Raw genomic sequence first — 27,695 nt, forward strand, 5'->3', positions numbered from 1 at the left:
ATTTTAAATCATACTTTTGAGGTAATGTCTGACTGATGCAGTCTCTTTAACAGATATGCTGAGTGAATTATAGTTTTTGCTCCTGTAATATCTAAGATCAGGAGACGAAAGTCATCTAATTCTTAATATTTAAGCAGGCTAAGATAAATATTATACTGAATTCAACAGCTGTAAGCCGATGGATACTAACTATGAGGTGCATGACATTTTGGCAAGAGGATGTGCAAATAACAGACTGGCCGCTTTAATTGTTGGGTCGTAGTCAATCTGAAATTCTCAGGGATGTTTAGTGAGAACACTTTAGTTCAGGTTTCACAATTCAGGCTCTACAGAGAGTTAAGGACAATGAGTTCATTCCACACAACATTTTTTATTAAATGTATTTAATAATTTTATTTTGTGTGATTTTCTTTAAATAGTTGATAACCCTGCTCTTTGCTAAAAACATTTTCAACCTGCACAGTAAAAAGGTAAACTGTCACATAACTGTAAAAAAGTAAAAAAAATAAATAAATAATAATAATAATTCTGCATATGTACCTTTTGGCTCTTATTACTGAATAATATTCAAAAATAAACATTTAGTTTTGCTAATTTTTAAAGTGTATTCCTATCTCTCGTATTAATTCTGTATCATCCATTATTTTACAAGGGGGAAAAAGCAATCATTTATAGGATGGCAAAATGTTGTTTACATGCATTAATTTAGCATATGTATTTATCCAGAGTGACTTCAAAATAAGTGAAAATAAGCTTTTGAGTTTTGATTTGTTTATCCTGGAGTTTTTTAGTTATAGTAACGTGCCTTACCCATCATTCAGTACATCTCCGAAACACTAAAGCCTACTCCTCAGTTGATGAATTGTAAAAACATTCTGATAATCTGCCAAACAGTTAGCTTTTCTAAGGGCTTCGGCATTGCAATAAACAGCGCAGAGTGGTGGATGTTCACACAATAAACTGTTCATAGTTTCTGGCAGCATGTGGCTGAGGAGCTTTGGGCAGCTACTCTTTGAACTATACGAGACCTTTTTTTAATCAGCGGTACCATCTGTCACCTGTGCAACCAGGCCTGTGTTATAGAACTGTTGGCATGAGTGGTGTTTTAGTGGCGCTCTGCTGCAGGCTCTCGAGTCGGTTTCATGCTGTGTTTATACTCTCATGTGAAGGTTAAGCTCAGATGGTCTTCCATGAGGTGGGTAGTAATGGTCCACTGACTTGATGGATTTTCATGCACAGATCATTGTATTGTAGTAGGTTTAATGCTTCAGGTATGTAATTTTGATAGTTTTAAGATATTACATTGTATTGGTTGGAGAGACCAAATAGTCATTTGCAGATACACAGCCATATACTGTATTTAAGGGCTACAAAAATATCTTCTGCTCACCAAGCCTGCATGTATTTGACCACAAATACAGTAAATACAGTAATATTGTAAAATATTATTACCATTTAAAATATCTGTTTTCTGTGTGAATCTCTGTTAAAGTCTTATTTATTTCTGTTATGCTCCGCTGTATTTTCAAAATCATTACTTCAGTCTTCAGAGTCACATGATCTTCAGAAATCAGAATAATATGATGATTTACTGCTCGAGAAACATGAAAACAGTCAATTCAATTCAATTCAATTCAAGTTTATTTGTATAGCGCTTTTTACAAAATAAATCGTAACAAAGCAACTTTACAGAAAATTATGTTTCTACAATATTTAGTAGTAGCTAGTAGTTTGTGCACATTTGACAGGATTTTAGAAAAAATAATAATAATAATACAAGACGTAGTCAGCTAGACGATGAACTATCAATATTATTAAGTTATTATATGATTCAGTCACACATTTAGCAATAATTGTTAGTTCTGTTTGTTGATTCAAGGTTAGCATCATCTGGGGTCCTCTGAGGGTCAGCATCATCTCTTCTCAGGTGTTCTGGATCCAGACTGGAGCTTGTTTAAATCCTAGTTACCACGGGATGTAAATCCCGTGGCGAAACATAGAAACAAAATACAGACATCATTAGCATAGCTGCTGATCCAACAAAGTAAAATTAGTTTAACCCAAGCTAATGAATAAAAATGCAACTTTGAACAGATGCAACTACACTCACAATTAAAAAGAAACATTATTCGAATGCTTGGCGAAAGAGATGTGTTTTTAATCTAGATTTAAACAGAGAGAGTGTGTCTGAACCCCGAACATTATCAGGAAGGCTATTCCAGAGTTTGGGAGCCAAATGTGAGAAAGCTCTACCTCCTTTAGTGGACTTTGCTATCCTAGGAACGACCAAAAGTCCAGCGTTTTGTGACCTTAGGGTGCGTGATGGGTTGTAGCGTGGTAGAAGGCTAGTTAGGTACGCTGGAGCTAAACCATTTAGGGCCTTATAGGTAAGTAATGATAATTTGTAACTGATACGGAACTTAATAGGTAGCCAGTGCAGAGACTGTAAAATTGGGGTAATATGATCATATTTTCTTGACCTCATAAGGACTCTAGCTGCTGCATTTTGGACGACCTGTAGCTTGTTTATTGAAGAAGCAGGACAACCACCTAGAAGTGCATTACAATAGTCCAGTCTGGAGGTCATGAATGCATGAACTAGCTTTTCTGCATCAGAACCAGATAACATGTTTCGTAGCTTGGCAATGTTTCTAAGATGGAAGAATGCAGTTTTTGTAACATTGGAAATATGATTTTCAAAAGACAAATTGCTGTCTAATATAACACCCAGATTTCTGACTGTAGAGGAAGTAACAGTACATCCGTCTAGTTGCAGATTGTAATCTACAAGATTCTGTGTAGTGTTTTTTGGTCCAATAACTAATATCTCTGTCTTATCCGAATTTAATTGGAGAAAATTGTGTGTCATCCAATCTTTTACATTTTTAACACACTCTGTTAGCTTAGATAATTGGGAAGTTTCATCTGGTCTCGTTGAGATATATAGCTGAGTATCATCAGCATAACAGTGGAAGCTAATTCCGTATTTTCTAATAATATTACCAAGGGGCAACATATATATTGAAAATAGAAGGGGACCTAGGACGGATCCTTGTGGCACTCCATATTTTACTGATGATAAATGAGATGACTCCCCATTTAAGTAAACAAAATGGTAGCGATCGGACAGGTAGGATCTAAACCATCTTAGAGCCTGCCCTTGAATACCTGTATAGTTTTGTAATCGATCTATGAGTATGTCATGATCTATGGTGTCGAACGCAGCACTAAGATCAAGTAAGACTAGAAATGAGATGCAGCCTTGGTCTGACGCACTTTTAACAAGTGCAGTTTCTGTGCTATGGTGGGGCCTAAAACCTGACTGAAATTCTTCATACAGATCATTTTTATGCAGGAAGGTGCTCAATTGAGCAGACACAACTTTCTCTAAAATTTTAGACATAAATGGAAGATTTTAAATAGGCCTATAATTTGCCAGTACACTAGGATCTAGTTTTGGTTTCTTAATAAGAGGCTTGATAACCGCCAGCTTGAATGGTTTTGGGACGTGTCCTAAAGTTAACGACGAGTTTATGATATTGAGAAGCGGTTCTTCGGCTACAGGTAACAGCTCTTTCAGTAATTTAATGGGTACAGGATCTAATAAACATGTTGTTGGTTTAGATACAGTGATAAGTTTATTTAGCTCTTCCTGTCCTATGGTTGTAAAGCACTGCAGTTTATCTTTGGGTGCGATGGATGAAACTGAAGTGTTAGACGCTGTAGAATCTACATTCGCTATTGTATTTCTAATGTTATCTATTTTATCAGTGAAGAAATTCATGAAGTCATTACTGTTTAACGTTGGTGGAATATTTGAATCAGGTGGCATCTGGTAATTTGTTAACTTAGCCACTGTGCTAAATAAAAACCTTGGATTGTTTTGGTTATTTTCAATGAGTTTGTGTATATGCTCTGCCCTAGCAGTTTTTAGAGCCTGTCTATAGCTGGACATACCGTTTTTCCATGCAGTTCTAAAAACTTCTAAGTTAGTTTTTCTCCATTTGCGTTCAAGACTACGAGTTAATTTCTTGAGAGAATTAGTATTACTGTTATACCATGGTACAGTACGTTTTTCTCTAACTTTTTTCAATTTGATCGGGGCAACAGCTTCTAATGTATTAGAGAAAATAGTGCCCATGTTGTCAGTAATTTCGTCTAATTCGTGTGTATTTTTGGGTACAATTAGCAGTTGAGATAGATCAGGCAGGTTATTTGCGAATCTTTCTTTGGTGGCTGGAACAATAGTTCTGCCCAGACGGTAACGCTGCGACATATAGTTAATATCAGTTATACGCAGCATGCACGATACAAGGAAATGGTCTGTAATATCATCACTTTGAGGTACAATATCTATAGCAGTAAGATCGATTCCATGCGATATAATTAAATCTAGTGTATGATTAAAATGATGAGTGGGCCCGGTGACATTTTGCTTGACTCCAAAGGAGTTTATTAGGTCAGTAAACGCAAGTCCTAATGTATCATTTGCATTATCAACGTGAATATTAAAATCTCCCATGATTAGCGCCTTATCAACTGTAACTAGAAGGTCTGAGAGGAAATCTGCAAATTCTTTCAGGAATTCTGTATACGGCCCTGGTGGTCTATACACAGTAGCCAGAGCAAGAGATACATTAGATTTCTTTTGCATGTCTGACAGAGTAACATTTAGCAGAAGTATTTCAAAAGAGTTAAACCTGTATCCTGTTTTCTGGGTAACATTGAGAATATCACTATATATTGTTGCAACACCCCCGCCACGACCAGTCTGACGGGGCTCATGCTTATAACAGTAGTTTGGGGGAGTAGACTCATTTAGACCAAAATAATCATTTGGTTTTAGCCAGGTTTCAGTCAAGCAGAGTAAATCAAAACTATTATCTGTGATCATTTCATTTACAATAACTGCTTTTGGTGCGAGTGATCTAATATTTATGAGCCCAAACTTTAAAAATTGTTTTTGTTCATTTACTTTACATTTTTCTGGTTTAATTACGATAAGATTTTTTCTAGATCCTACATTACATTAACTACAACGTCGTATGCACGTAATATCATTACCATATTTTTTGTACGTTCTTTATATGCTCTCTGAGTATAGAGCTATTTAAAAAGTGTGATTAAACGTCAGACACAAGATTAAACGTTCCTTAAAGATAAAATATGTTTATTTTCAACAAGTCAGAATATGGACATGCTTTTAAGCTTTTAATGACGTGACATACGGACGCGCGCTTCCACAACTGACGCACCGCGCGCACAGTATTGACAAGAAAAGAGTTGTGAAACTTTCTATCTCGTATGGAGTTATAACGTGAAATAATGACACAGACTGGCTCATCATCTCATCTGCAGCAGAGACTGTTGTATCAGAAGGACGCACTTTTCACTTCAACTGTGTCTGACAGGAGAATTTAGCTTTCTGAGGTGAGTCTTACAATTTATAATAAATAAGTGGGTTGATAAAATGTATAAAACAAAGTAAAAACAAAAGTCTAACATCGCTAAAACCTTTTTTTTATTATTTTATTGTTTTTATTAGCCTTCTAGCCGTTGAGTTACCATGGCAACCGCGTACACATCAGCTGCTGGAGAGGAGAGGACTCGTCTGACATGTTCTCTGTTTCTCGTCAGTTATACCAAAGAAAAGGCCAACAACTGCGACAGATTTGTTAAGTAACACGTTAATATTATCCACAGTCTACTTTAAGTACTTTTTATTAATATTTATACCTCTGTGATTATGGTATTTTTCTTGAAATGTCTGCTATCAAGTATTACGCTAGCATAGAAACATGATATAGCATATTAGATTTGAGCTCTTATTAATGAATGTTTGGGCTTTTAATTACATCTTATGCGTAAAGGATCGGTTTTGATTGCTTTGTAAATGTTTTTGATGGTAATTTGTCAATAGATAAATGAAGTGAAGTTAAGCTAATTAATTTAACCTTAAAGTCTGCACTGTAGAGTCTATCAGTGATGTCACTTACGGTCTAAAATGGGCTGAAACTATTTCAAACCACTGTTTCAAGCTTGTTCTGATTTATCATTGTAAACAAATATTGATAAAAACAAAAAACATGTACATGCTTGCATTTGCTCTAGCATGGTTATTATTTTTAATTAAAACTAAGAATATTTTGTTCACTGTTATTTTTATTGTTATTTTTATTTAATTTATCACTGTTATGTTATTATTGTTAAGACTAAACTAAAATAAAAACATTTTTGCCTTGGAAAGTAACTCAAATAAATTGAAGCACTGTAATTACAAGTGGAAATAAAACAAAACTGAAAAAAGAGAAAAAGAAACATGCAGACAAACAAAAAAGAAGCTAATGAAAATGCACACAACAAATCCTAAATAAAAACTTAAAAGACATAAAAGCGCAAAATTTGGAATGAAAACTATAATAAATATGAAAGTATATAAATACTTCTAAAAAACCAGCACTGTATGAGATCAAAACGAGACCTCAAACTGAATTTCTAGATGTATAAGGATGCTATGGAACTGAAAAACTGCATGCCAATCATTTTTAGGGTAGGAGTGGAACTTTAATCTTTCTTTCCGGATGATTTTATTGTTGTGATTTATTTTTTTATTTTTTTACTTTATTGTTTTAGATGACTTCCTCCATCAGGTCTTTAAAACAAGTATAGGTCTCTGCAGGAAAGTAATGGGAGTTACGAGATCAAGGTGTTTTTACACTATGATACCTGATTAGTTGATGTAATAGTGACGTTAGGTTTAGGGGTGGGGTTGGGTAAGGGGGAACATTTAGATTGTATGATTCAGAAACACCCAGCAGTTTCAAAACACCCACATGGTGATAAACGCCCACTTTTGCTCTGCAGAGACCTAAGTCTCCTTTAAAAAGGTAGTGCAGTGATCAGTTGTCAGGTCTCATCCAGCATCATCATGTCTGTGTCTGCTCTGCTCTCAGCTCTGCTGCTGCTGGCATCCACAGCCTCAGCCTCACACTTCTATGGAGGATCAATGTCCTTCAACTCCAGAAAGAACACTGATGGCACCTATAGTGTGAGAACTTTATTATATTTCTTCAGTTATGGGTACTTTTAATTAGGTTTTTTTTTTTTTTTAATTAACTAAAATTATACAGTACATACACTAACAGTCAAAAGTTTGGAATAAGGTGACTTCCGGTTTGGAAATGTAAAGAGAAGACGCGTGTTTGCAGAGCTCCCGATAGTTTCTGACAATATGTGCTTTAATAGTGCCATTTAAACTATCCAAAACTTTTTTTCATAAGTGTTAAAATAGTGTTTCGTGCAATCGTATTGATACAGCAAGATGAGCAAAAACAAATCAGTAGTAAATGCTCCGCCAACAACGAGAACCAGCATGGCTAGCAAATTAGCTACCATGGCTAGTGCAGAGAAATCTGAAGAAATACCTGCGGATAATGACGGTGTCTCTATGAGTCAGCTGGTAACGGAATTAACAAGGCAACGAGCTTCGATTAAAGAAGACATATCAGCTCTGATTCAAGAATCCATGGGGCCGCTTCAAGACATCAGTGAATGCTTTAACTGAGACGTTGGCAAGTTTTCAATCCCGCCTGTGCGCCACAGAGACACTCGCGGGCGATAATTTCTCGGCTTTGTCTGAGGCGGAAAAAACTATCAAAATTCTGAAAGAGCAAAACGCGATGCTTATGGATCGAGTTGATGACTTGGAAAACCGGTCACGGAGAGCAAATATCAGGATTTTAAACGTCCCAGAGAATAGCGAGAAAGGCCAATCTACTGTCAAGTTCGTGTCTGAGATGTTAATGGAAGTCATGGGTCAAGAAGTTTTTGAAAAGCCTCCCGAACTAGAACGAGCACACCGGTCGCTGGGTCCAAAACCACAGGAAGGTCGATCTCCGCGGCCACTGGTTATATGTTTTCACAGATTCCAGGAGAAGGAGAAAGCGCTAAGATGGGCCAGACAGAATGAGGCTAAATACAAGGGCTCGACTTTGAGGATCTATCCAGACATCTCAGCCGATCTCGCCAGAAAGCGCGCCACATTTAAAAACGTCAAACAGTTGCTATATCAGAAGAATGTGCGATTTCAATTGCTTCAATTGCTTCATCCAGCACGGTTACGAGTTCATCACAATGACGAAACTTTCCTGTTCAATACGCCTGAAGAAGCTCAGCAGTTTTACGATCAGCGGATTGCTGCACGTGAATAATTCCTGGCACCATGGCAACGTTATTTTAAACAACAGAAGAGACATGTTGACTTTTAGGTAGGCCTAAGATACTGTGATAACCAGAAAGCCCTTTTCAGGGTACCCTACTTTCTAAGCGCACTTTTTATTTTAGAGTGGTTTCATGTCTCTTCCTCTGCATGGTCAATTAGGATACCTTATTTTCATTCGTTGAATGTGTCATTGACTTTGTTTGATAAGCATTGAAACACTTTAAGTTATTGGTCGGCTATACTTCATAATAACTGAGATAATTTACAAATTATTCAGTCACACTTATGGTGAATAACGTCACTGCAGATTGGCTAAAAATTGAAGTCATGCATTTCTAGTTTGGTTACTGAGCGGTACTGTAATAATAGAGCTTCAGATATGCTTTTGCACTCATATAAAGTTTTATTTTATTATGCAGTACCGCATTTATTAATAGTGCTTTGGGTTTACATACACACTTATTTGTATGTTTGACTTTGTTTTTTACTATGCTTAACTCTGATTACTTTGGGAGCTCTGGGGAAAAATGGAACGTATATGGACTTGGACTATCGGGAGTTGAGAGAGTGTTGTGAGCTGCGGTTTGTCTTTGTTCTATGGACAAATCTAGAATGTACTATAGTTTTGGCTGTTTATCAAGGTTTATTATATGTTTCTGTTGGTGGTTGTTTTTTTCTTTTGTTTTTTTTTTCTCTCCTCCCCTTCCCCCGGTCACAGACAGAGGATACATTCTATTGTGGATACAATATTTGGGCATATAGATAGATATTAATAAATAATGGCAAGTACGGACAATAAAGTGGAATGTTCTGGAGGGTCAGTAACACGCCTTGTTAGCTGGAATGTTAGAGGATTAAATGGACCAGTTAAAAGAACTCGCATATTTACACATATTAAGAAACTAAAAACTGAAATAGCTTTTCTACAGGAAACACACTTGCGTATTGGAGATCATAACCGACTTAGAAAAGCTTGGGTTGGCCAGGTTTACCACTCTAGTTTTAACCATAGAGCTAGAGGTGCAGCCATTATAATTCATAAAAAAGTACAATTTACTGCATCTGAAACCATTTCAGATCCCCAAGGGCGTTACGTTATTGTATCTGGCCATCTTTTCGGCACACCAGTAGTCCTGGTGAGTGTCTACGCACCCAATTGGGATGACGTTAATTTTGTGAAAAAAATATTTTCCTTGTTACCAGATTTAAACTCGTACCATCTTATATTTGGTGGGGATTTGAATTGTGCCATGGATACAACTATGGATCGATCCAACCCTAAAACTGTACCCTTTTTTAAAAATGTCTCAGACTATTGCTGGATATATGACTCAAATTGGATGTGTGGATCCATGGAGGTTTTTATTTCCTGATAAAAAAGAATTCTCTTGCTTTTCACATGTCCATCATACATATTCAAGGATAGACTATTTCTTTACTGATAAAAAGCTTATCCCAGCAATAAAAAACATAGAATACTCTGCTATTGTCGAATCAGATCACGCCCCGGTAATTCTGGATATTTGTTTTACTTACAACTACCCAACACAGTCAGTATGGAGGCTAAACACAACTTTACTTTCAGATGTAAACTTCTGCCAATTCATATCTTGTGCGATTGACAATTTTCTACTAACTAACAAAACAGACTCTATATCACCATCATTATTATGGGAGACGTTTAAGGTTGTAATAAGGGGAGAAATAATATCGTATTCTGCCTTGCGTAATAAAGAAAGCAAAAAAAAACACAGGAAAAACTAATTGAATCTATTCAGAAAATTGACCGTCAGTATGCTAAGGCCCCAACAGCAGAACTATATAGAGAAAAACTTAGTCTTAAGACAAAATATGATTTACGATCAACCGAAAAAACAGAACGCGACTTGGTTTTTGCCCGTGCAAGATTTTACGAACATGGTCATAAGACAGGCCGTATTCTTGCCCAACAGTTAAAAAGTAAATCAGCATCTCGGCTTATTCCAAAGATTAGGAAAACATTGCAAGAAATTACAGTGGATCCCCAGGAAATTAATTCTGTTTTTCATAAATATTATTCAGATCTGTACAGTTCAGAATTTCCACATGATGACTCTTTCATGTCAACATTTTTGGCTAATGTTAAGCTGCCCACAGTTAATATAGACCAAAAGAACAATCTTGATAAACCTCTACAACTTCAAGAGATAGAAGATTCAATTAGAGCCATGCAAAGTGGTAAAACCCCGGGACCACACGGGTTCCCGGTAGAGTTTTATAAAAAAAATTTCCTCACAACTGTCCCCTTTGCTTCTTAATATGTTCAATCACTCTCTTGATCAATCAACACTGCCATCAAGCCTTACACAGGCCCATATCACAGTTCTTCTGAAGCCAGATAAAGACGCCCTTGATTGTAGTTCTTACAGACCTATTTCCTTACTAAATGTAGACGTTAAAATCTTATCTAAAGTACTGGCCTCTAGAATGGAGTGTATAATACCAGATATTATTTCACAAGACCAGACAGGCTTCATAAAGGGGTGCCACTCCTTCATTAACATTAGGAAACTTCTTAATGTTGTGCATTCTCCTGCATCAGAGGGTAATCCTGAAGTGATTATTTCTCTGGACGCAGAGAAAGCGTTTGATAGAGTCGAATGGAACTATTTATTTGCTGTTTTAGATAAATTTGGATTTGGCTCAAAATTTGTTTCCTGGATTCACCTACTGTATCATCAACCTTAAGGCAGCCGTAGTCACAAATAGGATAATATCAGAATATTTTCCCTTGTCCAGAGGCACACGGCAAGGATGCCCTCTTAGCCCTTTGCTATTTATTTTGGCTATAGAGCCATTATCATCAGTACTCAGATCATCACAGTTAATCAGTGGTATTAAAAGAAGAGGTGTAGAGTATAAAGTCTCTCTCTATGCTGACGATTTGTTACTATATACAACTGATCCACTATCATGCATCTCCGAAATTGTGAAAATATTAAAAGAGTACGGATACTTTTCAGGTTATAAATTAAACTTCTCTAAAAGTATATGCTTCCCTGTAAATCATATGGCAGATCAGATTACAGTTACAGACTTGCCCTTTTGTATATCAAAATCAAGATTTAAATATTTAGGAATAAATATTACCCGCTTGTACACTGATCTATTTAAAGCAAATTACTATCCCATACTTAAAAAAACTTGAATCAGATTTCCAACGGTGGAGTGTTACATACTTGTCTTTAACTGGTAAAATCAATTGTGTTAAAATGAATGTGTTACCCAGATTATTGTATTTGTTTCAGAGTCTTCCAATTTTCTTGCCAAAGTCCTTTTTTCAGTCAATCAATAGGTTGCTGTCCTCCTTTATATAGGGGGCAAAAGGCCAAGAATATGCAGGGAGTTTCTTGAAAAACCGAAAAAGGATGGAGGATTGGCCCTCCCAAATTTGCAAAATTATTATTGGGCAGCAAATTTACAAAAAATTATTTATTGGTTTCAGTCCCCACATATAGAATGGTGTGAAGCGGAGGCTAATTCTTGCAAATCAACCTCATTGTTGGTGCTGATAACAATGAAGTCACCATTCTCACCATCACAGTTTTCCTCAAATCCAGTTGTAATTTCGACTCTCAAAATATTTAATCAGTTTAGACAAGCATTTCAATTAACAGACTTTTCCTTGAAAACTCCCATATGTAATAATCATCTTTTTCCAGCTGCAAAGTTAGATGCTACTTTTAAGCAATGGCAGGACCTGGGCATAGTTAAATGTAGTGACTTTTTCATCGATAATATTTTTGCCAATTACAATGATCTGATTCAAAAATTTCATCTTCAAAAGTCAGATTTTTTTCGTTATCTTCAAGTTCGACACTTTATTCAAGCCCAATGCTCTGTGTTTCCTCATATGCCCTCTGAATCAGGGTTGGACTTGATTTTTAAGACTCCTACACACCTCAAGGGCCTCATTTCTAAAATATATAACTTAATTATGACATTCCAAAATAGGTCACTAGAGAAAATTAAACGGGAATGGACAGGAGAGTTGGGAATTCGCATATCTGAAGACACTTGGGACAAAGCTGTTAACAGAATAAATAAGACTTCATCTTGTGCACGACTCAATCTGATTCAGATGAAAGTTCTCTATCGTATTCATTATAGTAAAACCAAACTGGCTAAAATATACCCAAATATAGATGAAACATGTGATCGTTGCAATGCATTTAAGGCAGATCTAACCCATATGTTCTGGACATGTACTAAACTGAGACAATTTTGGTCTTCAATATTTGAAATTTTTTAACTCCGCATTTAATTTAAGAATTCAGGCTAACCCAATAATGGCTTTGTTTGGAGTCATAGATGACGACATTCACATAACTAAAGATAAAGCAAATGCCTTGGCGTTTGCAACATTAATAGCTAGAAGAATTCTTTTAGAGTGGAAATCACCAATGCCACCTAAACTGTCACTATGGCTCAGTGATGTAATGTTTTTTCTAAAAACTGAAAAAATCAAATATTTTCTCAGAGGATCAACCAGAACTTTTTACAAGACATGGGATCCTTTAATAATCTATATAGAGAAGAATGTACTCCTCCAACTTTGAGCCAACAACCCCCCTACATTGAATACATTGACCCCTCCCCTTCTCCTATAGGTTGTGTTTTTTTTATTTATTTATTTTTTTATTATTATTTTTTTATTTATTTATTTACTTTTTTGTTTGTTTGTTTGTTTCTTTATGTTGTGGGTAGAAAAAGTAAAAATGAATGCCTTTGAGAGTGCCTCTGTCACTGAATACTTTCAATGTACCTTGTTTTGATAAAAATATAAAAAAAAAAAAAAAGTTTGGAATAAGGTTTGTGTGTGTGTGTGTGTGTGTGTCTTCTGCTCACTATGATTTGATTAAACGACAGTAAAAACAATAATATTTTAAATATTACTATAGTTTAAAATAAATGTTATACTACATGTACTGTATACTATATGTTAGGTAGAAAATGTTAGCCTATGCACTGTGAGTTGCTTTGGATAAAAGTGTCAGTTAAATGCATGAATTTAATTTTTAATTTTTATTTTACAATCAAATAATAGCATATTAGAATGTTTTTTGAAGATTTATGTGACACTGATGATTGGAGAAGTGATGCAGAAAATTCAGAAAAATCACAGCAATAAATTGCATTTTAAATATTTATATATTTAAATATATATATATATTACAATATTACTCTTTTAATGTATTTTTGATCAAATATATCTACCCTTGGTAAAATCATAATTACATTTTTTTTTGGCTATACGTGTGAGAATATATTGTTTTGTGTGTATACATATTTCTTTTATACATTTAAGATAAATGTCACATTAAAACATTTTTCTTTTTACATGCTTTCAGAATTTCTATTTGCTACTTCTTTAAAATAATTTTATGTATAGACAATTTTGTCATTTATCCTTGTCCTACACCCAGATGTGAGATCTTAAATTATGACAATTCAAGATTTAAACAGTATTACATTAACATAAAAACATAATTAATATTTAGGACAGTAATTCTGAAATTAACCTTAGTAAAGACAAAGGAATCTGCCATTTTATTCCAGAAAGTTGATGGTAATTGTATCTATGCAGGAACAATGAAGGATGTTAGGGGTGTTGTAGCAGACATTGGAGTTTGATTCTTAGGCTTATCAGACAGTAGCTATAATGGTTTTATTTTGATAGAGTACTTAAATCTGTATTATTATTTTTTTCAGGTGGATATCCGCTTCAAGGAGGCCTATCATAGCTGTTATGCAGCTGACTCCTGGACGTGCAGGTCTGGAAATTGTGGCAATAGAACCTCTTTTGTGGGTGGTCAAGTGGACACCAGTCCCAATGGTGGTAGCTGGTGCCAGACTGAGGCAGTGGTGAAAAGAACCGTCCCCAACAATAGCCCATTTCAGCTGCAGTAAGCACAATTAATCATTTTGACCAATCTAATTCACCATAATATAATAGTACTGTAGAATATAACTAGTTTATTACAACTGGTTTATTATAAATGAAATGCATGTGTGAACAGACAAAGTGGTTGCTGCTGGATCTATACCTTTTATGACATGTATGGTGGAAACTGGGGACTTCTCACACATATTGACCTCGGAGAGAGATCTGACACCTCTAAACCCAACACATCTCCAGTCGCTACCACTCTTCCCATTGTAAGGTAAAATCATCAAATTCATCGAAAGATTTTTGCCTGCAATAAAACTCCTCTTTTTCTATCTGCTTCTTAAAGAAATGTACAACCTCCATTCATTCGTTTTTTTTTTTTTTTTTTACATAAAAAAAAAAATATATATTTCATGTCTAATTTATACTTTTAGGATTAAACTTTAAAAAAAAAAAAAAAAAAAAAGTAAGACCCTTTTGAAGAAAATGTACATCCAAAATTCTGATCTCCCTTTAATCCACACTGTTAAAATGCTCAGCTTTCATAATGTAATCAACAAACAATGATGTTAATGTAATACTATTAAAAAAATATATATTACACATTTTATATATTTTCATAATTTATAATTTGTTTCCATATTGTAGTATCCATTATTGTCTCCAGTAGGTGGTGATATTGGCGGGAATATTAAGGTTTCCCTGGTAACAGATTTACACAAAACAGCAACAAACTTTGAAATGTGCAGTGCTCATGTTTATTCAATAAAATCATCATCACTATTCTTGTCTTTCTGTCCCGACATTTAAGAAAACCTCCTGAAATCATAATTTAGACTTGGTTGTACCATTTAAGACTTTGTATGGACTTAAATTTGATGCAGTTAAATTTCAGACTTTTTCAGGACCTGTCAGCTTTCCTAATTTTTGAGAATGCCATTGTTTTTCATTCACTGAAAGTGTCATCGGTCTGCGTATCACTCTCTGCTCTCTTCTGCACACATCTGACTGTAGCAACCTGTGGTGCCGTAGTACCCAAACGGCTCTACTGAGCTGACCTTGTATTGCTTGATTTTATTTTATTAGAAAATAACATTTGACATTTATTGATTACATTATGTCAAAAGGCTTTGTGGTCTAGATGAATGCAGAGTGCAGTCTAATAAGTACATCTTGGAGCCTGTTTGCCTATACACATTTCAAGATGACTGTTTTTGGATTGTTTCTAGAGTTCCTCAGAACTGCGCCAGGAACTACAATCTTTTGTCCTGTGATCCAGATAAAGACAAGGTCAGGTGTAGATATGGAAATAGTTCAGCAAATGAGTGTGGAATATGCCACCAACCTGCAGGATTCAATTTGGACCAGGTGAGGAATAATGCATAACCATGTATGTTGTCATGGACAGCAATGAAATATACGGTTAACTGGCCACTACACAGAAATAAGAAGTGTTTCCTTTCATTCTTCTACATGTTCTTAGCTGAACTGGTTCCTAATAATGAGTTTATTTAGTTAATTTCTTTCTTCTTTCCAGAGCACCTGTACTCTGTCAAACTTTGTCAATGGTTCACGTGGTTTTTATGCATTCGAGCTGGTCATGGAAGACTATCCCACCCAGAACATAACTCTAAACTACACTGCCATGGCCGCGGTGGTCAGATCTCCCTTCATTAATTCATCTTCCAATCCACCATTGAGCAAAATACCTCTCCAGTTCGCAGTAGAAGGTACCGTCCGCTGCTGAAATCAGTTTTTTAATTGTGTTGTTCTGCCACAGTCTTTATATTATCTTTTGGTTTTAGTGGAAGCTCCTGCACCATCTTGCATCGAGGGTGAATATCTACCTCGGTTCATCCACCCAACACCTAATCAGGGAGAACATCTACAGGCTCGTGTCAATCAGGAGCTAGAGATCAGAGTAAAGGCTACTGCAACCTTCTCAAGGTATGATGGAAATGTCTGATAACAGTAAATACATTTTTTTTTTCTGGACCAGGGGTGTCCAGTCCTACTCCTGGATGGGCAAAGTTCTGTAGAGTTTAGCTCCAACACACTGGAAATTTCTAGGAAGAGGAAGACCATGATTTTTTTCTCAGAGATAACTTTCCTCAGAGCATAAACTGGATTAATCTAGATCAGGAATGTTCAGTCCTGCTCCTGGAGAGCCAACGTCCCACAGAGTTTAGCTTTAACCAGTTCTTACACACTTGCTTGGAAGTTGAATTAATTCTGTAGGTAAACTCTGCCAGGCAGTAGCCCTCTTAAAACAGTACAATTGTACAACAAAGATTGGCTTAACAATTTCCAGCCCAAAAGCTTTCCATCAAAAACATTCACTTCCAAAAGAATGTAATAGAATTATATTGTCATGTTAACCAAGGTTGATAAATACCATTTTTACTCTGGGCAGTGGAAGACCTTGGAGTCAAAAAGGTTGAAAACCACTTATCTAGATCTTCACTATAACGGGTTAATTTTATTTAAGTTTCTAATCCAATATATGTGCATCCTATTGGATGTTTTTGTTTTGTTTTTTTCTCAGGATCAGTGATATGGTCTTTAGTGGACCTCTGAATAGCACAAAGGAGACCACCACCACTGAGGAGTATGTGATCAACTGGACACCAACGTCAGAGAATTATGGCCAACATTTTCCAATTTGCTTCATTGCAGAGGGGCAAAATGGGTATGATTACACAGTGAGATTAATTCAATAAAAACGTGCCATATCAAAAGAAGCTGATTAATCTTCTTAATATTTTAGGTCCAGGAACTATCAATCTGAGATGAGGTGTGTAATTGTTGTGGTGGAGGCTGCAGGTAATTTACAGTGTTCATTGAAATGCATCTTACTAGTCATGAGTCATGAACAAAACATTCCTGACCATAAGTCTAATCGATAGTGTTAACAAAAACAAATGTGAGATTAAAACACATTTGCTAAAGCCACTATGCCATGCCGCACCAAGTGGCTCTTTTTATGGAGTGTTGTGATTTATTTTCACTGGATTTGTACCAGAGTGCTTTGCAACACAAATGCAACATTGTACCAGATGGGCTACCTGGCAAGTTTACAATATCAGAAAAGCCATAGATATGGAACTGGTTAGGTGATACAAACATCAAAATGTATTAGTTTACAAATCATGTGCTTATTATTAACATTGTGCAAAGAAACCACACATCCTTTTTTCTTGAAGCAAATGGATGTTTATATATCTGCATTCTTACAATCGTTCTGTATTTGTTCAAGGTCCAAGAGCACAAGTGACCTGTACTAAGGACAAAATGTCAGTGTCAATAGAAAGAGCCACTATTTCGGGCCTTCATGGAGATCACTTGCGGCTGAACAACAATGCTTCCTGTGCAGTTTCTTCCAACGAGACGCATGTGTTTACAACTTTCTCTCTAAGCGGATGCGGTACTCAGATTGAAGTAAGAAGCGCAATGAGTTTTAATACATACTGTATAAAAAAATAAAATAAAATAAAAACTTTCACTGCATGTAAACTAATATTTATTTTTCTGTAGGAGACTGATGAACATATTTCCTTCAAGAACACAATCGTTACCTATGATAATCCAAACCACATCATAACCAGGAAAAATTTATTCAAAATTGAAGTTATGTGCAAATACCAGAAAAAGAGCAGCATCACCACGAGGTTTGATGCTCACAGGCCAGCCGTCAACTTCACAGAGAGAGGATTCGGCTCATTCAGCTATCAGTTTGAGTTTTATCAGTCTGGTTCCTTCATAAACAAAAGAAATCCCAGCAGCTACCCACTGGATTACAACGTTGGAGAAAGGATCTACATGGAGATCGCCCCTGTCAGTGTCATACAAAACACCGAGGTCTTCCTTGAGTCCTGTGTAGCTACACCCTATGATAATCCTAATTATCCCATCTCTTATCCCATCATCACAAACGGGTAGGAATACAAAATCACTAAAATCAATAAAGCCATATGTTTTACACAATGACATTTCAATTTAAATAAGTCAGGTTTATGTGTGGCATGGAAACGCAGTTTGATTGTCATATTCCAGATTAAATCAGTATATCTTCTTGCCAAGTTTCAATTGAAAAACAGACATTTAAGACGTCATGCAAAATCAGATTTATATATGTGTGTGTGTGTGTGTACTTTTTATTAATTTCTATTTAATATGTATTGTTATATATCTTAAGTAAATTGAAAAAAATAGTAAAATGTTACTTTTATAAATATATTATTTCAGTTAACAGTTGTACACACAAATACATTTTCCTTTCAGACACAAAAAATATTAGTTTTAATTTTTAACTGATGAAGTTTTGAAATCGCTATATTATCAATTACATTAGTCACTATGTACTTTGTCCAAGGAAATGCTTTGTCTGTCATTTTCCAACAAATTAATTCAATCCAATTTGTCACTGTGTGTCAGATGTGGGGTTGATGAAACTGTTATCATCCACACATTTCACCAGCCCAGTGTAAAGTTCAGTTTGGAGGCTTTCAAGTTCATTGGACAATATGACCAGGTAAGGATGGACAAAAAATATACAAATGTGTGATGCACATACCTTATTTTACTAGAATAGTGAATGTGTTTTTTTGATTCGTCACTCTTTCTCTCTCTAGGTGTTTATCAGCTGCTTCATTATGATATGTGAAGCTAACAATCCCAACACACGTTGCACTAAGGGATGCACCAATGGCACACAGGTTGCACCACCCTCACATGTTCACAAAAGAGAAGCAGCCATCCAGACTGACATCCACTTCATCTCCCAGGGACCACTGCGGCTGAAGAGGAGTGCATCATTTTCTGGTACATCCTAACTTGGTTTTTTTATGTGGATTATTTAATCAAAAGATATAGTTATAACAGCTAATATCCCTTATTCCTTTAAAGATGCCATCAGCCAAAGCTTGAACATGAACCTTGTTTCCGTGGCCGGGTGTGTCGTATCAGTAGTTTCCATGGTGTGTGGAATGATGGTCTACAAATCCAGGGGATCAAAGGTCAACTACCAACTTCTGAAATCAGATGAGATTTAATCAGATCGGTTCAGACTACAATGAAATTATGGCAAACAGCTAATTAACATATTTTGGTGGCATGTATTTCTACAGTTTCTTCAAAAAATATTTTTTGGTTTGGGAATATTGCAACAAACTTTTGTTCGGCCTTTTATGTATGATTAATTGTCTCTTTGTGAACTGCTTGTGGTGTTTACATGTATTCTAATATATTAAATGCACTGAATAAAAACGGATAAATATATGCTATTGATTCAATTTAAATCAAAGTTATTTGTGTAGCACTTTTCACAATACACAGTTTCAAAGCATCTTTAAAGAAAATGCATGTGCTACATTAGAATTTAGAGTGATCTGCTATCAGAAGTGAATGTGTCCAAGTAATCTTGATTTCACATAAGAAAAGTTCAATTCAATTCAATTCAAGTTTATTTGTATAGCGCTTTTTACAAAACAAATCGTTACAAAGCAACTTTACAGAAAATTATGTTTCTACAATATTTAGTAGTAGCTAGTAGTTTGTGCACATTTGACAGGATTTTAGAAAAACTAAAAAATAATAATAATACAAGACGTAGTCAGCTAGACGATGAACTATCAATATTATTAATTAAGTTATTATATGATTAAGTCACACATTTAGGAATAATTGTTAGTTCTGTTTGTTCATTCAGGGTTAGCATCATCTGAGGTCCTCTGAGGGTCAGCATCATCTCTTCTCAGGTGTTCTGGATCCAGACTGGAGCTTGTGTAAATCAATTAAAAAGATACATTATTCGAATGCTTGGCGAAAGAGATGTGTTTTTAATCTAGATTTAAACAAAGAGAGTGTGTCTGAACCCCGAACATTATCAGGAAGGCTATTCCAGAGTTTGGGAGCCAAATGTGAGAAGGCTCTACCTCCTTTAGTGGACTTTGCTATCCTAGGAACTACCAAAAGTCCAGCGTTTTGTGACCTTAGGGTGCGTGATGGGTTGTAGCGTGGTAGAAGGCTAGTTAGGTACGCTGGAGCTAAACCATTTAGGGCCTTATAGGTAAGTAATGATAATTTGTAACTGATGCGGAACTTAATAGGTAGCCAGTGCAGAGACTGTAAAATTGGGGTAATATGATCATATTTTCTTGACCTCGTAAGGACTCTCGCTGCTGCATTTTGGACGACCTGTAGCTTGTTTATTGAAGAAGCAGGACAACCACCTAGAAGTGCATTACAATAGTCCAGTCTAGAGGTCATGAATGCATGAACTAGCTTTTCTGCATCAGAAACAGATAACATGTTTCGTAGCTTGGCAATGTTTCTAAGATGGAAGAATGCAATTTTTGTAACATTGGAAATATGATTTTCAAAAGACAAATTGCTGTCTAATATAACACCCAGATTTCTGACTGTAGAGGAAGTTACAGTACATCCGTCTAGTTGCAGATTGTAATCTACAAGATTCTGTGTAGTGTTTTTTGGTCCAATAATTAATATCTCCGTCTTATCCGAATTTAATTGGAGAAAATTCTTTGTCATCCAATCTTTTACATTTTTAACACAATCTGTTAGCTTAGATAATTGGGAAGTTTCATCTGGTCTCGTTGATATATATAGCTGAGTATCATCAGCATAACAGTGGAAGCTAATTCCGTATTTTCTAATAATATTACCAAGGGGCAACATGTATATTGAAAATAGAAGGGGACCTAGGACGGATCCTTGTGGCACTCCATATTTTACTGATGATAAATGAGATGACTCCCCATTTAAGTAAACAAAATGGTAGCGATCGGACAGGTAGGATCTAAACCATCTTAGAGCCTGCCCTTGAATACCTGTATAGTTTTGTAGTCGATCTATGAGTATGTCATGATCTATGGTGTCGAACGCAGCACTAAGATCAAGTAAGACTAGAAATGAGATGCAGCCTTGGTCTGACGCAAGGAGCAGGTCATTTGTAATTTTAACAAGTGCAGTTTCTGTGCTATGGTGGGGCCTAAAACCTGACTGAAATTCTTCATACAGATCATTTTTATGCAGGAAGGTGCTCAATTGAGCAGACACAACTTTTTCTAAAATTTTAGACATAAATGGAAGATTTGAAATAGGCCTATAATTTGCCAGTACACTAGGATCTAGTTTTGGTTTCTTAATAAGAGGCTTGATAACCGCCAGCTTGAATGGTTTTGGGACGTGTCCTAAAGATAACGACGAGTTTATGATATTGAGAAGCGGTTCTTCGGCTACAGGTAACAGCTCTTTCAGTAATTTAGTGGGTACAGGATCTAATAAACATGTTGTTGGTTTAGATACAGTGATAAGTTTATTTAGCTCCTCCTGTCCTATGGTTGTAAAGCACTGCAGTTTATGTTTGGGTGCGATGGATGAAACTGAAGTGTTAGATGCTGTAGAATCTACATTCGCTATTGTATTTCTAATGTTATCTATTTTATCAGTGAAGAAATTCATAAAGTCATTACTATTTAACGTTGGTGGAATATTTGAATCAGGTGGCATCTGATAATTTGTTAACTTAGCCACTGTGTTAAATAAAAACCTTGGATTGTTTTGGTAATTTTCAATGAGTTTGTGTATATGCTCTGCCCTAGCAGTTTTTAGAGCCTGTCTATAGCTGGACATACTGTTTTTCCATGCAATTCTAAAAACTTCTAAGTTAGTTTTTCTCCATTTGCGTTCAAGACTACGAGTTACTTTCTTGAGAGAGTGAGTATTACTGTTATACCATGGTACAGTACGTTTTTCTCTAACTTTTTTCAATTTGATTGGGGCAACAGCTTCTAATGTATTAGAGAAAATAGTGCCCATGTTGTCAGTAATTTTGTCTAATTCATGTGTATTTTTGGGTACAAATAGCAGTTGAGATAGATCAGGCAGGTTATTTGCGAATCTGTCTTTGGTGGCTGGAACAATAGTTCTGCCCAGACGGTATCGCTGCGACATATAGTTAATATCAGTTATACGCAGCATGCACGATACGAGGAAATGGTCTGTAATATCATCACTTTGAGGTACAATATCTATAGCAGTAAGATCGATGCCATGCGATATAATTAAATCTAGTGTATGATTAAAACGATGAGTGGGCCCGGTGACATTTTGCTTGACTCCAAAGGAGTTTATTAGGTCAGTAAACGCAAGTCCTAATGTATCATTTGTATTATCAACGTGAATATTAAAATCTCCCATGATTAGCGCCTTATCAACTGTAACTAGAAGGTCTGAGAGGAAATCTGCAAATTCTTTTAGGAATTCTGTATACGGCCCTGGTGGTCTATACACAGTAGCCAGAGCAAGAGATACATTAGATTTCTTTTGCATGTCTGACAGAGTAACATTTAGCATTAGTATTTCAAAAGAGTTAAACCTGTATCCTGTTTTCTGGGTAACATTGAGAATATCACTATATATTGTTGCAACACCCCCGCCACGACCAGTCTGACGGGGCTCATGCTTATAACAGTAGTTTGGTGGAGTAGACTCATTTAGACCAAAATAATCATTTGGTTTTAGCCAGGTTTCAGTCAAGCAGAGTAAATCAAAACTATTATCTGTGATCATTTCATTTACAATAACTGCTTTTGGTGTGAGTGATCTAATATTTATGAGCCCAAACTTTAAAAATTGTTTTTGTTCATTTACTTTACATTTTTCTGTTTTAATTACGATAAGATTTTTTCTAGATCCTACATTATATTTATATTTATATTTTGACCTCACTATTCTGGGAACAGACACAGTCTTAATAGGTTTTACAGCACAAGTACTTTTATCATTTAAGCGGGTGGAACAAAACTCATCATAATGGTTATTTGAGAATTGACTTACTAGTCACATGGAGCGAAGTGTCCTGGAGATGTTGTCAGAGAGCAGCTCCGCTCCGATTCTGCTGGGGTGTAATCCATCAGCGCGAAACAGTCTAGGACGCTCCCAGAAAAGATTCCAGTTATTAACAAATAGCAGTTTCTGTTCTTTACACCATGACAACAACCATTCATTTAAAGCAAAAAGTCTACTGAACCTTTCGTGTCCTCGTCGATACGTGGGCAGTGGTCCTGACACGACGATCGTCGCCGCGGGCGTCGTGCTGCGAACCGTCTCGATCAGGCTCCTGAAGTCCCTCTTCAGCGTCTCCGTCTGCCGCAGCGTGGTGTCGTTAACCCCGGCGTGAAGCACGACCGCTCTCGGGCTCTCGTCGTCCTTCAGGATCGCGGGTATCTGCGCAGAAACATCGAGAACACGAGCACCAGGCAAACAATGAGTGTGCACTTTACCTTCGGCTAACGTAGCACTTACGTGTCGGACGATGGAGTCTCCGATGATCACAGCGTCGCGTCCTGTCTCGCGGAGGGGAGCGAAGCGGTTCTGGATGGAGATCTCGAAGGCAGGAGGGGGAGATGTCGTCGCCCGGGACCCGGCTCGCATCCTCCGCTGTGGATGCACCCAGGGTCCGTGGTGTCCCGGCGTCGCAGTGAAGGACATCTGGGAAGATCGCGTCCTGGGTGCACCGGGCCTGCGCAGAGAAACACACGGAGTAGACGTGGTGGGACTGTTAACAGCACGCTGTATACTTACCCCGGACTTGTGAGCGTCAGCCCGGGATGATTCCAGCGCGGCTCTCCGCTCTCTCAGCTCGGCCTGCCTCCGTTCCAGGTCGCGAATCTGCTTCCCCACGGCCTCGAGCTCGAGCTGCACAGAGTGGAGACATTCATCCGCCATTAAAGCAAGTAACAGTGAGTACAGCAGTGGTAATGTGTGTGAATAGAGTATTAGCAATGTAAGCTCAGTTAGCAGCAACCACGCTTGCTGATGCTAACTGGCTAAAAGCTAATAGCGGACCCGGGAGATCAAAATAAATCTAGTGATAGCGAGTCGCTCTAATTGTTTTTGTTGTAGAATACAATAGAGGATATATTCACGCGTTATATAAACGGAAACGATGGTGTATAAAATAGATTTTTAAGTTAAAAATAGTCAATGAAAAGAATATAGTGACGGAGCTCAAACGCAGTTCAGCCGTCAACAACAAACAGGAAGTGTTCAAGATAATAGAATCATACAGTTACAGTACAGTATTAGCATGGCAAATAAGAAAAGAAGAAATTAGTAAATCAATAAATAAAATATGCTCTTTAGGTAATAAAAGTATTAAACATCCAAAATCAATTAACAAAGAATCCTTAGATTTTTATAAATTGCTGTATAAGTCTCAAGGAGTAGAGGAAGCTGAAATCCAAAACTTCTTAAGCAAATTAAATATCCCAGTCTTATGTGATAATGACGAGAAGAACTGGAAAAAGACATTTTAAAAGAAGAGATTCAGTCTGCTTTTGCTGCACTAGCTGGGGGTAAAACACCTGGTTTGGACGGTTTTTCCATGGACTTTAATAGAACGTTTTTCTCTAAATTAGCTGACCCATTGCTTTCAATATATGAGGAGACAATTTATATAAAAGAATTACCAGAGATTTTAAATCAGGCTTTAATTACAGTCCTGCTGAAACCTGGCAAAGACCCTAATCTATGTACCTCGTAACGGCCGATCTCACTACTTAATTCTGACTATAAAATTCTTACTAAAATGATTGCATTACGTTAAGAGAGGGTTTTACCTAGATTAATTCATATGGATCAAACTGGATTTATAAAAAAAATAGATGCTCTTTCGATAATATACGAAGATTAATGAACATTATTTACTCGGCAAAACAAATGGATTCTCCGGTGATCGCTCTTTCTTTAGATGCAGAAAAAGCTTTCGACCGAGTAGAATGGCCTTATCTGATAGCTATTTGCATAAAATGAATTTCGGTCCTAGATTTATTGATATGATTTGAATGTTGTATGGAAGTACTAATTCCGATTTATATTCGTACTTTCATCTATCAAGGGGAACCAGACATGGACGTCCTCTGTCTCCACTACTTTTTGCGTTAGCAGTGGAACCCCTGGCCATAGCAATACGGGCAAATGAATCCATATCTGGACTAGAGGTAAGAGGTTGTGTACACAAAATATCATTGTAAGCGGATGATGTTTTGTTATATCTAACTAATCCTGAAGCATCTCTACCTATTTAATCTCAATTGTTGTAAAACTTAATAGACATATCTGGTTATACAATTAATATTAATAAAAGTGTTATGATGCCACTAAATTTGACTGTGGAGAAAATGCCCTTAAAGGTGCTGTAGGGAACTTTTGTAAAAAAATATTTTTTACATATTTATTAAACCTGTCATTATGTCCTGACAGTAGAATATGAGACAGATAATCTTTGAAAAAAATCAAGCTCCTCTGGCTCCTCCCAGTGTCCTATTGCCATTTGCAGAAACTCCATCGCTCCCAGTAAAAAACAACCAATCAGAGCTGCGGTCCGTAACTTTGTTTGTGTTAAAAATGTAGAAAAATGAACATAATAAGCGAGTACACCATGAATCCATTTTCCAAACCGTGTTTTTAGCTTGTCCTGAATCACTAGGGTGCACCTATAATAAGTGTTTATATTCGGACTATTTTAGATTGCTTCGAGGGTACCGCGGCGGAGTAACCCAGTACCTTTGTGATTCTTCATAGACATAAACAGAGAGAAGTAGTTCCGGCAACAATGTTCTTCCGCAAGACGCAAGCAGTTCTGTTTATTAACCGCTAGAGCGTCAAAAGTTCCCTACTGCAGCTTTAAATACAATTTCTTTTTTATGGAATTCGGAAAAAATTGTGTATTTAGGATTAAATGTTCCTTCGAAGCTCTAGAAAAGGCGCTGTTAATCCCATTGACTTGTATTACAAGTACTTAACAACCCATTCATTAGACAAACTTTGAAATCAGGAAAAAATATAATTGGCTACTGTCGTTATATTATAATACTTATAACACAATATTGGTATAAAAAGGGAATACAAGTGTTTGGAGAATTATATGAGGAGGACACACTAATGACATTTGAACACTTGAGAATAATGTTTTCTCTTCCTGTTAAACACTTTTTCAAATACTTTCAGGTGAGAAATTACATAAATACAATACATGGTAATTTAAGGTCTCTCTCTCTTTACTCCCAATGGATAGCGTTATAAGAGAGAAAAAAGGATCTAAAGGTTTTGTGTCTTATATGTAGACAAATTTCATTGACTTGTATTGGGAGGATGTATTATCTTCAAGTCTTAAATGGGAAAAACATCTTGAATGTACTTCTGAACAAGACACTTTGGAACTCATCTGTGATTTCATCAGTGCTTTAACATTTTCATTTAATAGTAGGCATAGATTCATGCAGGTCAATATTGTACATAGAGAATATTATACACCTGGAAGTTTACACAAGATCAGTGATTCATATTCAGATTGTTGCCCCAGATTTAAAACAGAGGTGGGTACATTATTGCATATGTTTTGGACTTGTTCTGAACTTAAAATCTATTGGAGAAATATAATACAAACTATTGACAAAATTACTAATGTTAAGCTTCCATGTGACCCGATATTTATATTATTGTGGGGATGAATCAATTCTTCAAACTGATCAAAGGAAGAATTTACGTTTAGTTAAGATGGCTCTGAGAGCAGCAAAGAAATGTATAGCTATACAATGGAAATCAGAAAAACCTCCTAGGCCTATTGAATGGCTTAGAGAACTTTCGTCCTATGCCTGTTGAAAAAATAATGTTTAATCTGAAAAAATGTCATCAATGTTTGGAAAGATTTGGGGAATATTTATTGCATATGTGAATAATTTGGATGAAAATGCTGATGTGACGATTTAACTCGTCTTGCCCCGGATTTGGGTATGTCAGCTCGTCAGGAGATGATAGCAGGACCCCTCCTTCCCCTGGAGGAGGGCCGGGGGAGAAAGGTTTGTTCTTGTTTTCTTTTTGTTCTGCCACTGGCCCCTCTGCCAGTGGTACAAACCCTTCTCTAAAAGAGCTGTTTCCTCTTCCTCTGGGCCCCAAGAGGCCGTGGACAACTGTTGGCAACGTACTTCCTTGCCGCTCTCGTTCCCCTCTCCCTTTGCCAGGTTCCACGCAGAGCCAGCTCGAGAATGTATTGCCTTCTCATGCCCTCTTTGCCACTTGGAATTCCAAGTGCTTGCTCTCCGCCCCCGCAGTTCCACCTTGCTGCCCCACCGTGGGTTTTCTTGTAGTTCCCTTGGCCCCGCTGGATCAATTTCTGGGATGCTCCTGTCATGCTGGCAAAGGGCGCGATAGAGCCGGTCCCTCCAGCTGACATGAAGTCCGGCTTTTACAGCCCCTACTTCATAGTACCCAAGAAAACAGGAGGGTTATGGCCAATCCTGGACTTGGACCGAGCTCTACACTGAATTCCGTTCAAGATGCTAATACCCAAGTGCATTTTCAAATGCATTCGTCCAGTAGATTGGTTTGCAGCAATCGGCCTGAAAGACGCATACTTTCTTGCCTCCATTCTTCCTCGACACAGTTTCTTTGGTTTGCTTTTGAGGGGCAGGCATTTTAGTACAAGGTTTTCCGATTTAGGTTGGCCCTGTCTCCCTGTGT

The 27,695-nt window shown here is 36.7% G+C and overlaps 2 protein-coding genes across 7 annotated transcripts in view; one reads left to right on the plus strand and one right to left on the minus strand.

The window, feature by feature from the left end:
• The window catches only part of LOC127946469 (uncharacterized), a 48,282-nt gene extending 28,855 nt beyond the window's left edge, over positions 1–19,427 (plus strand). For 2 of the 4 annotated variants that reach the window (XM_052543067.1, XM_052543064.1), the window contains exons 2-13: positions 13,973–14,166; positions 14,281–14,424; positions 15,380–15,518; positions 15,688–15,880; positions 15,956–16,097; positions 16,696–16,839; positions 16,918–16,973; positions 17,407–17,588; positions 17,685–18,085; positions 18,585–18,681; positions 18,782–18,971; positions 19,056–19,427. In XM_052543067.1, coding sequence (XP_052399027.1) covers positions 13,973–14,166; positions 14,281–14,424; positions 15,380–15,518; positions 15,688–15,880; positions 15,956–16,097; positions 16,696–16,839; positions 16,918–16,973; positions 17,407–17,588; positions 17,685–18,085; positions 18,585–18,681; positions 18,782–18,971; positions 19,056–19,201 — 2,028 coding nt within the window. In that variant the 3' untranslated portion in view covers positions 19,202–19,427. Of the gene's footprint in view, positions 1–6,149; positions 7,049–13,972; positions 14,167–14,280; positions 14,425–15,379; positions 15,519–15,687; positions 15,881–15,955; positions 16,098–16,695; positions 16,840–16,917; positions 16,974–17,406; positions 17,589–17,684; positions 18,086–18,584; positions 18,682–18,781; positions 18,972–19,055 lie in introns of those variants that run through there. The other 2 variants (XM_052543066.1, XM_052543068.1) reach the window with 2 other exon arrangements.
• On the minus strand, positions 1,618–24,222 carry LOC127946473 (uncharacterized). 3 transcript variants are annotated; one of them, XM_052543074.1, is made up of 3 exons: positions 23,757–24,222; positions 23,478–23,694; positions 21,738–23,399 (listed from the first exon to the last, which is right to left on the minus strand). In XM_052543074.1, exons 1-3 carry the CDS (start codon positions 23,898–23,900, stop codon positions 23,338–23,340), a joined length of 423 nt encoding a protein of 140 aa, XP_052399034.1. In that variant the 5' UTR covers positions 23,901–24,222; the 3' UTR covers positions 21,738–23,337. The 3 variants fall into 3 exon arrangements, with proteins under 3 accessions (XP_052399031.1, XP_052399034.1, XP_052399033.1); XM_052543071.1 differs by adding an exon at positions 1,618–1,961 and having other exon boundaries at positions 23,010–24,222; XM_052543073.1 differs by having other exon boundaries at positions 21,739–23,399; positions 23,478–24,222.
• Positions 24,223–27,695: the final 3,473 nt, after the last annotated feature.

Source organism: Carassius gibelio, chromosome A24 (genome assembly GCF_023724105.1).
Source record: "Carassius gibelio isolate Cgi1373 ecotype wild population from Czech Republic chromosome A24, carGib1.2-hapl.c, whole genome shotgun sequence".
In the NCBI taxonomy this organism is placed as follows: Eukaryota; Metazoa; Chordata; class Actinopteri; order Cypriniformes; family Cyprinidae; genus Carassius; species Carassius gibelio.

Bases quoted from the DNA above. Each gene is read 5' to 3' on its own strand.
- LOC127946473 (XM_052543071.1), bottom strand. From the start codon at position 23,900: ATGGCGGATGAATGTCTCCACTCTGTGCAGCTCGAGCTCGAGGCCGTG.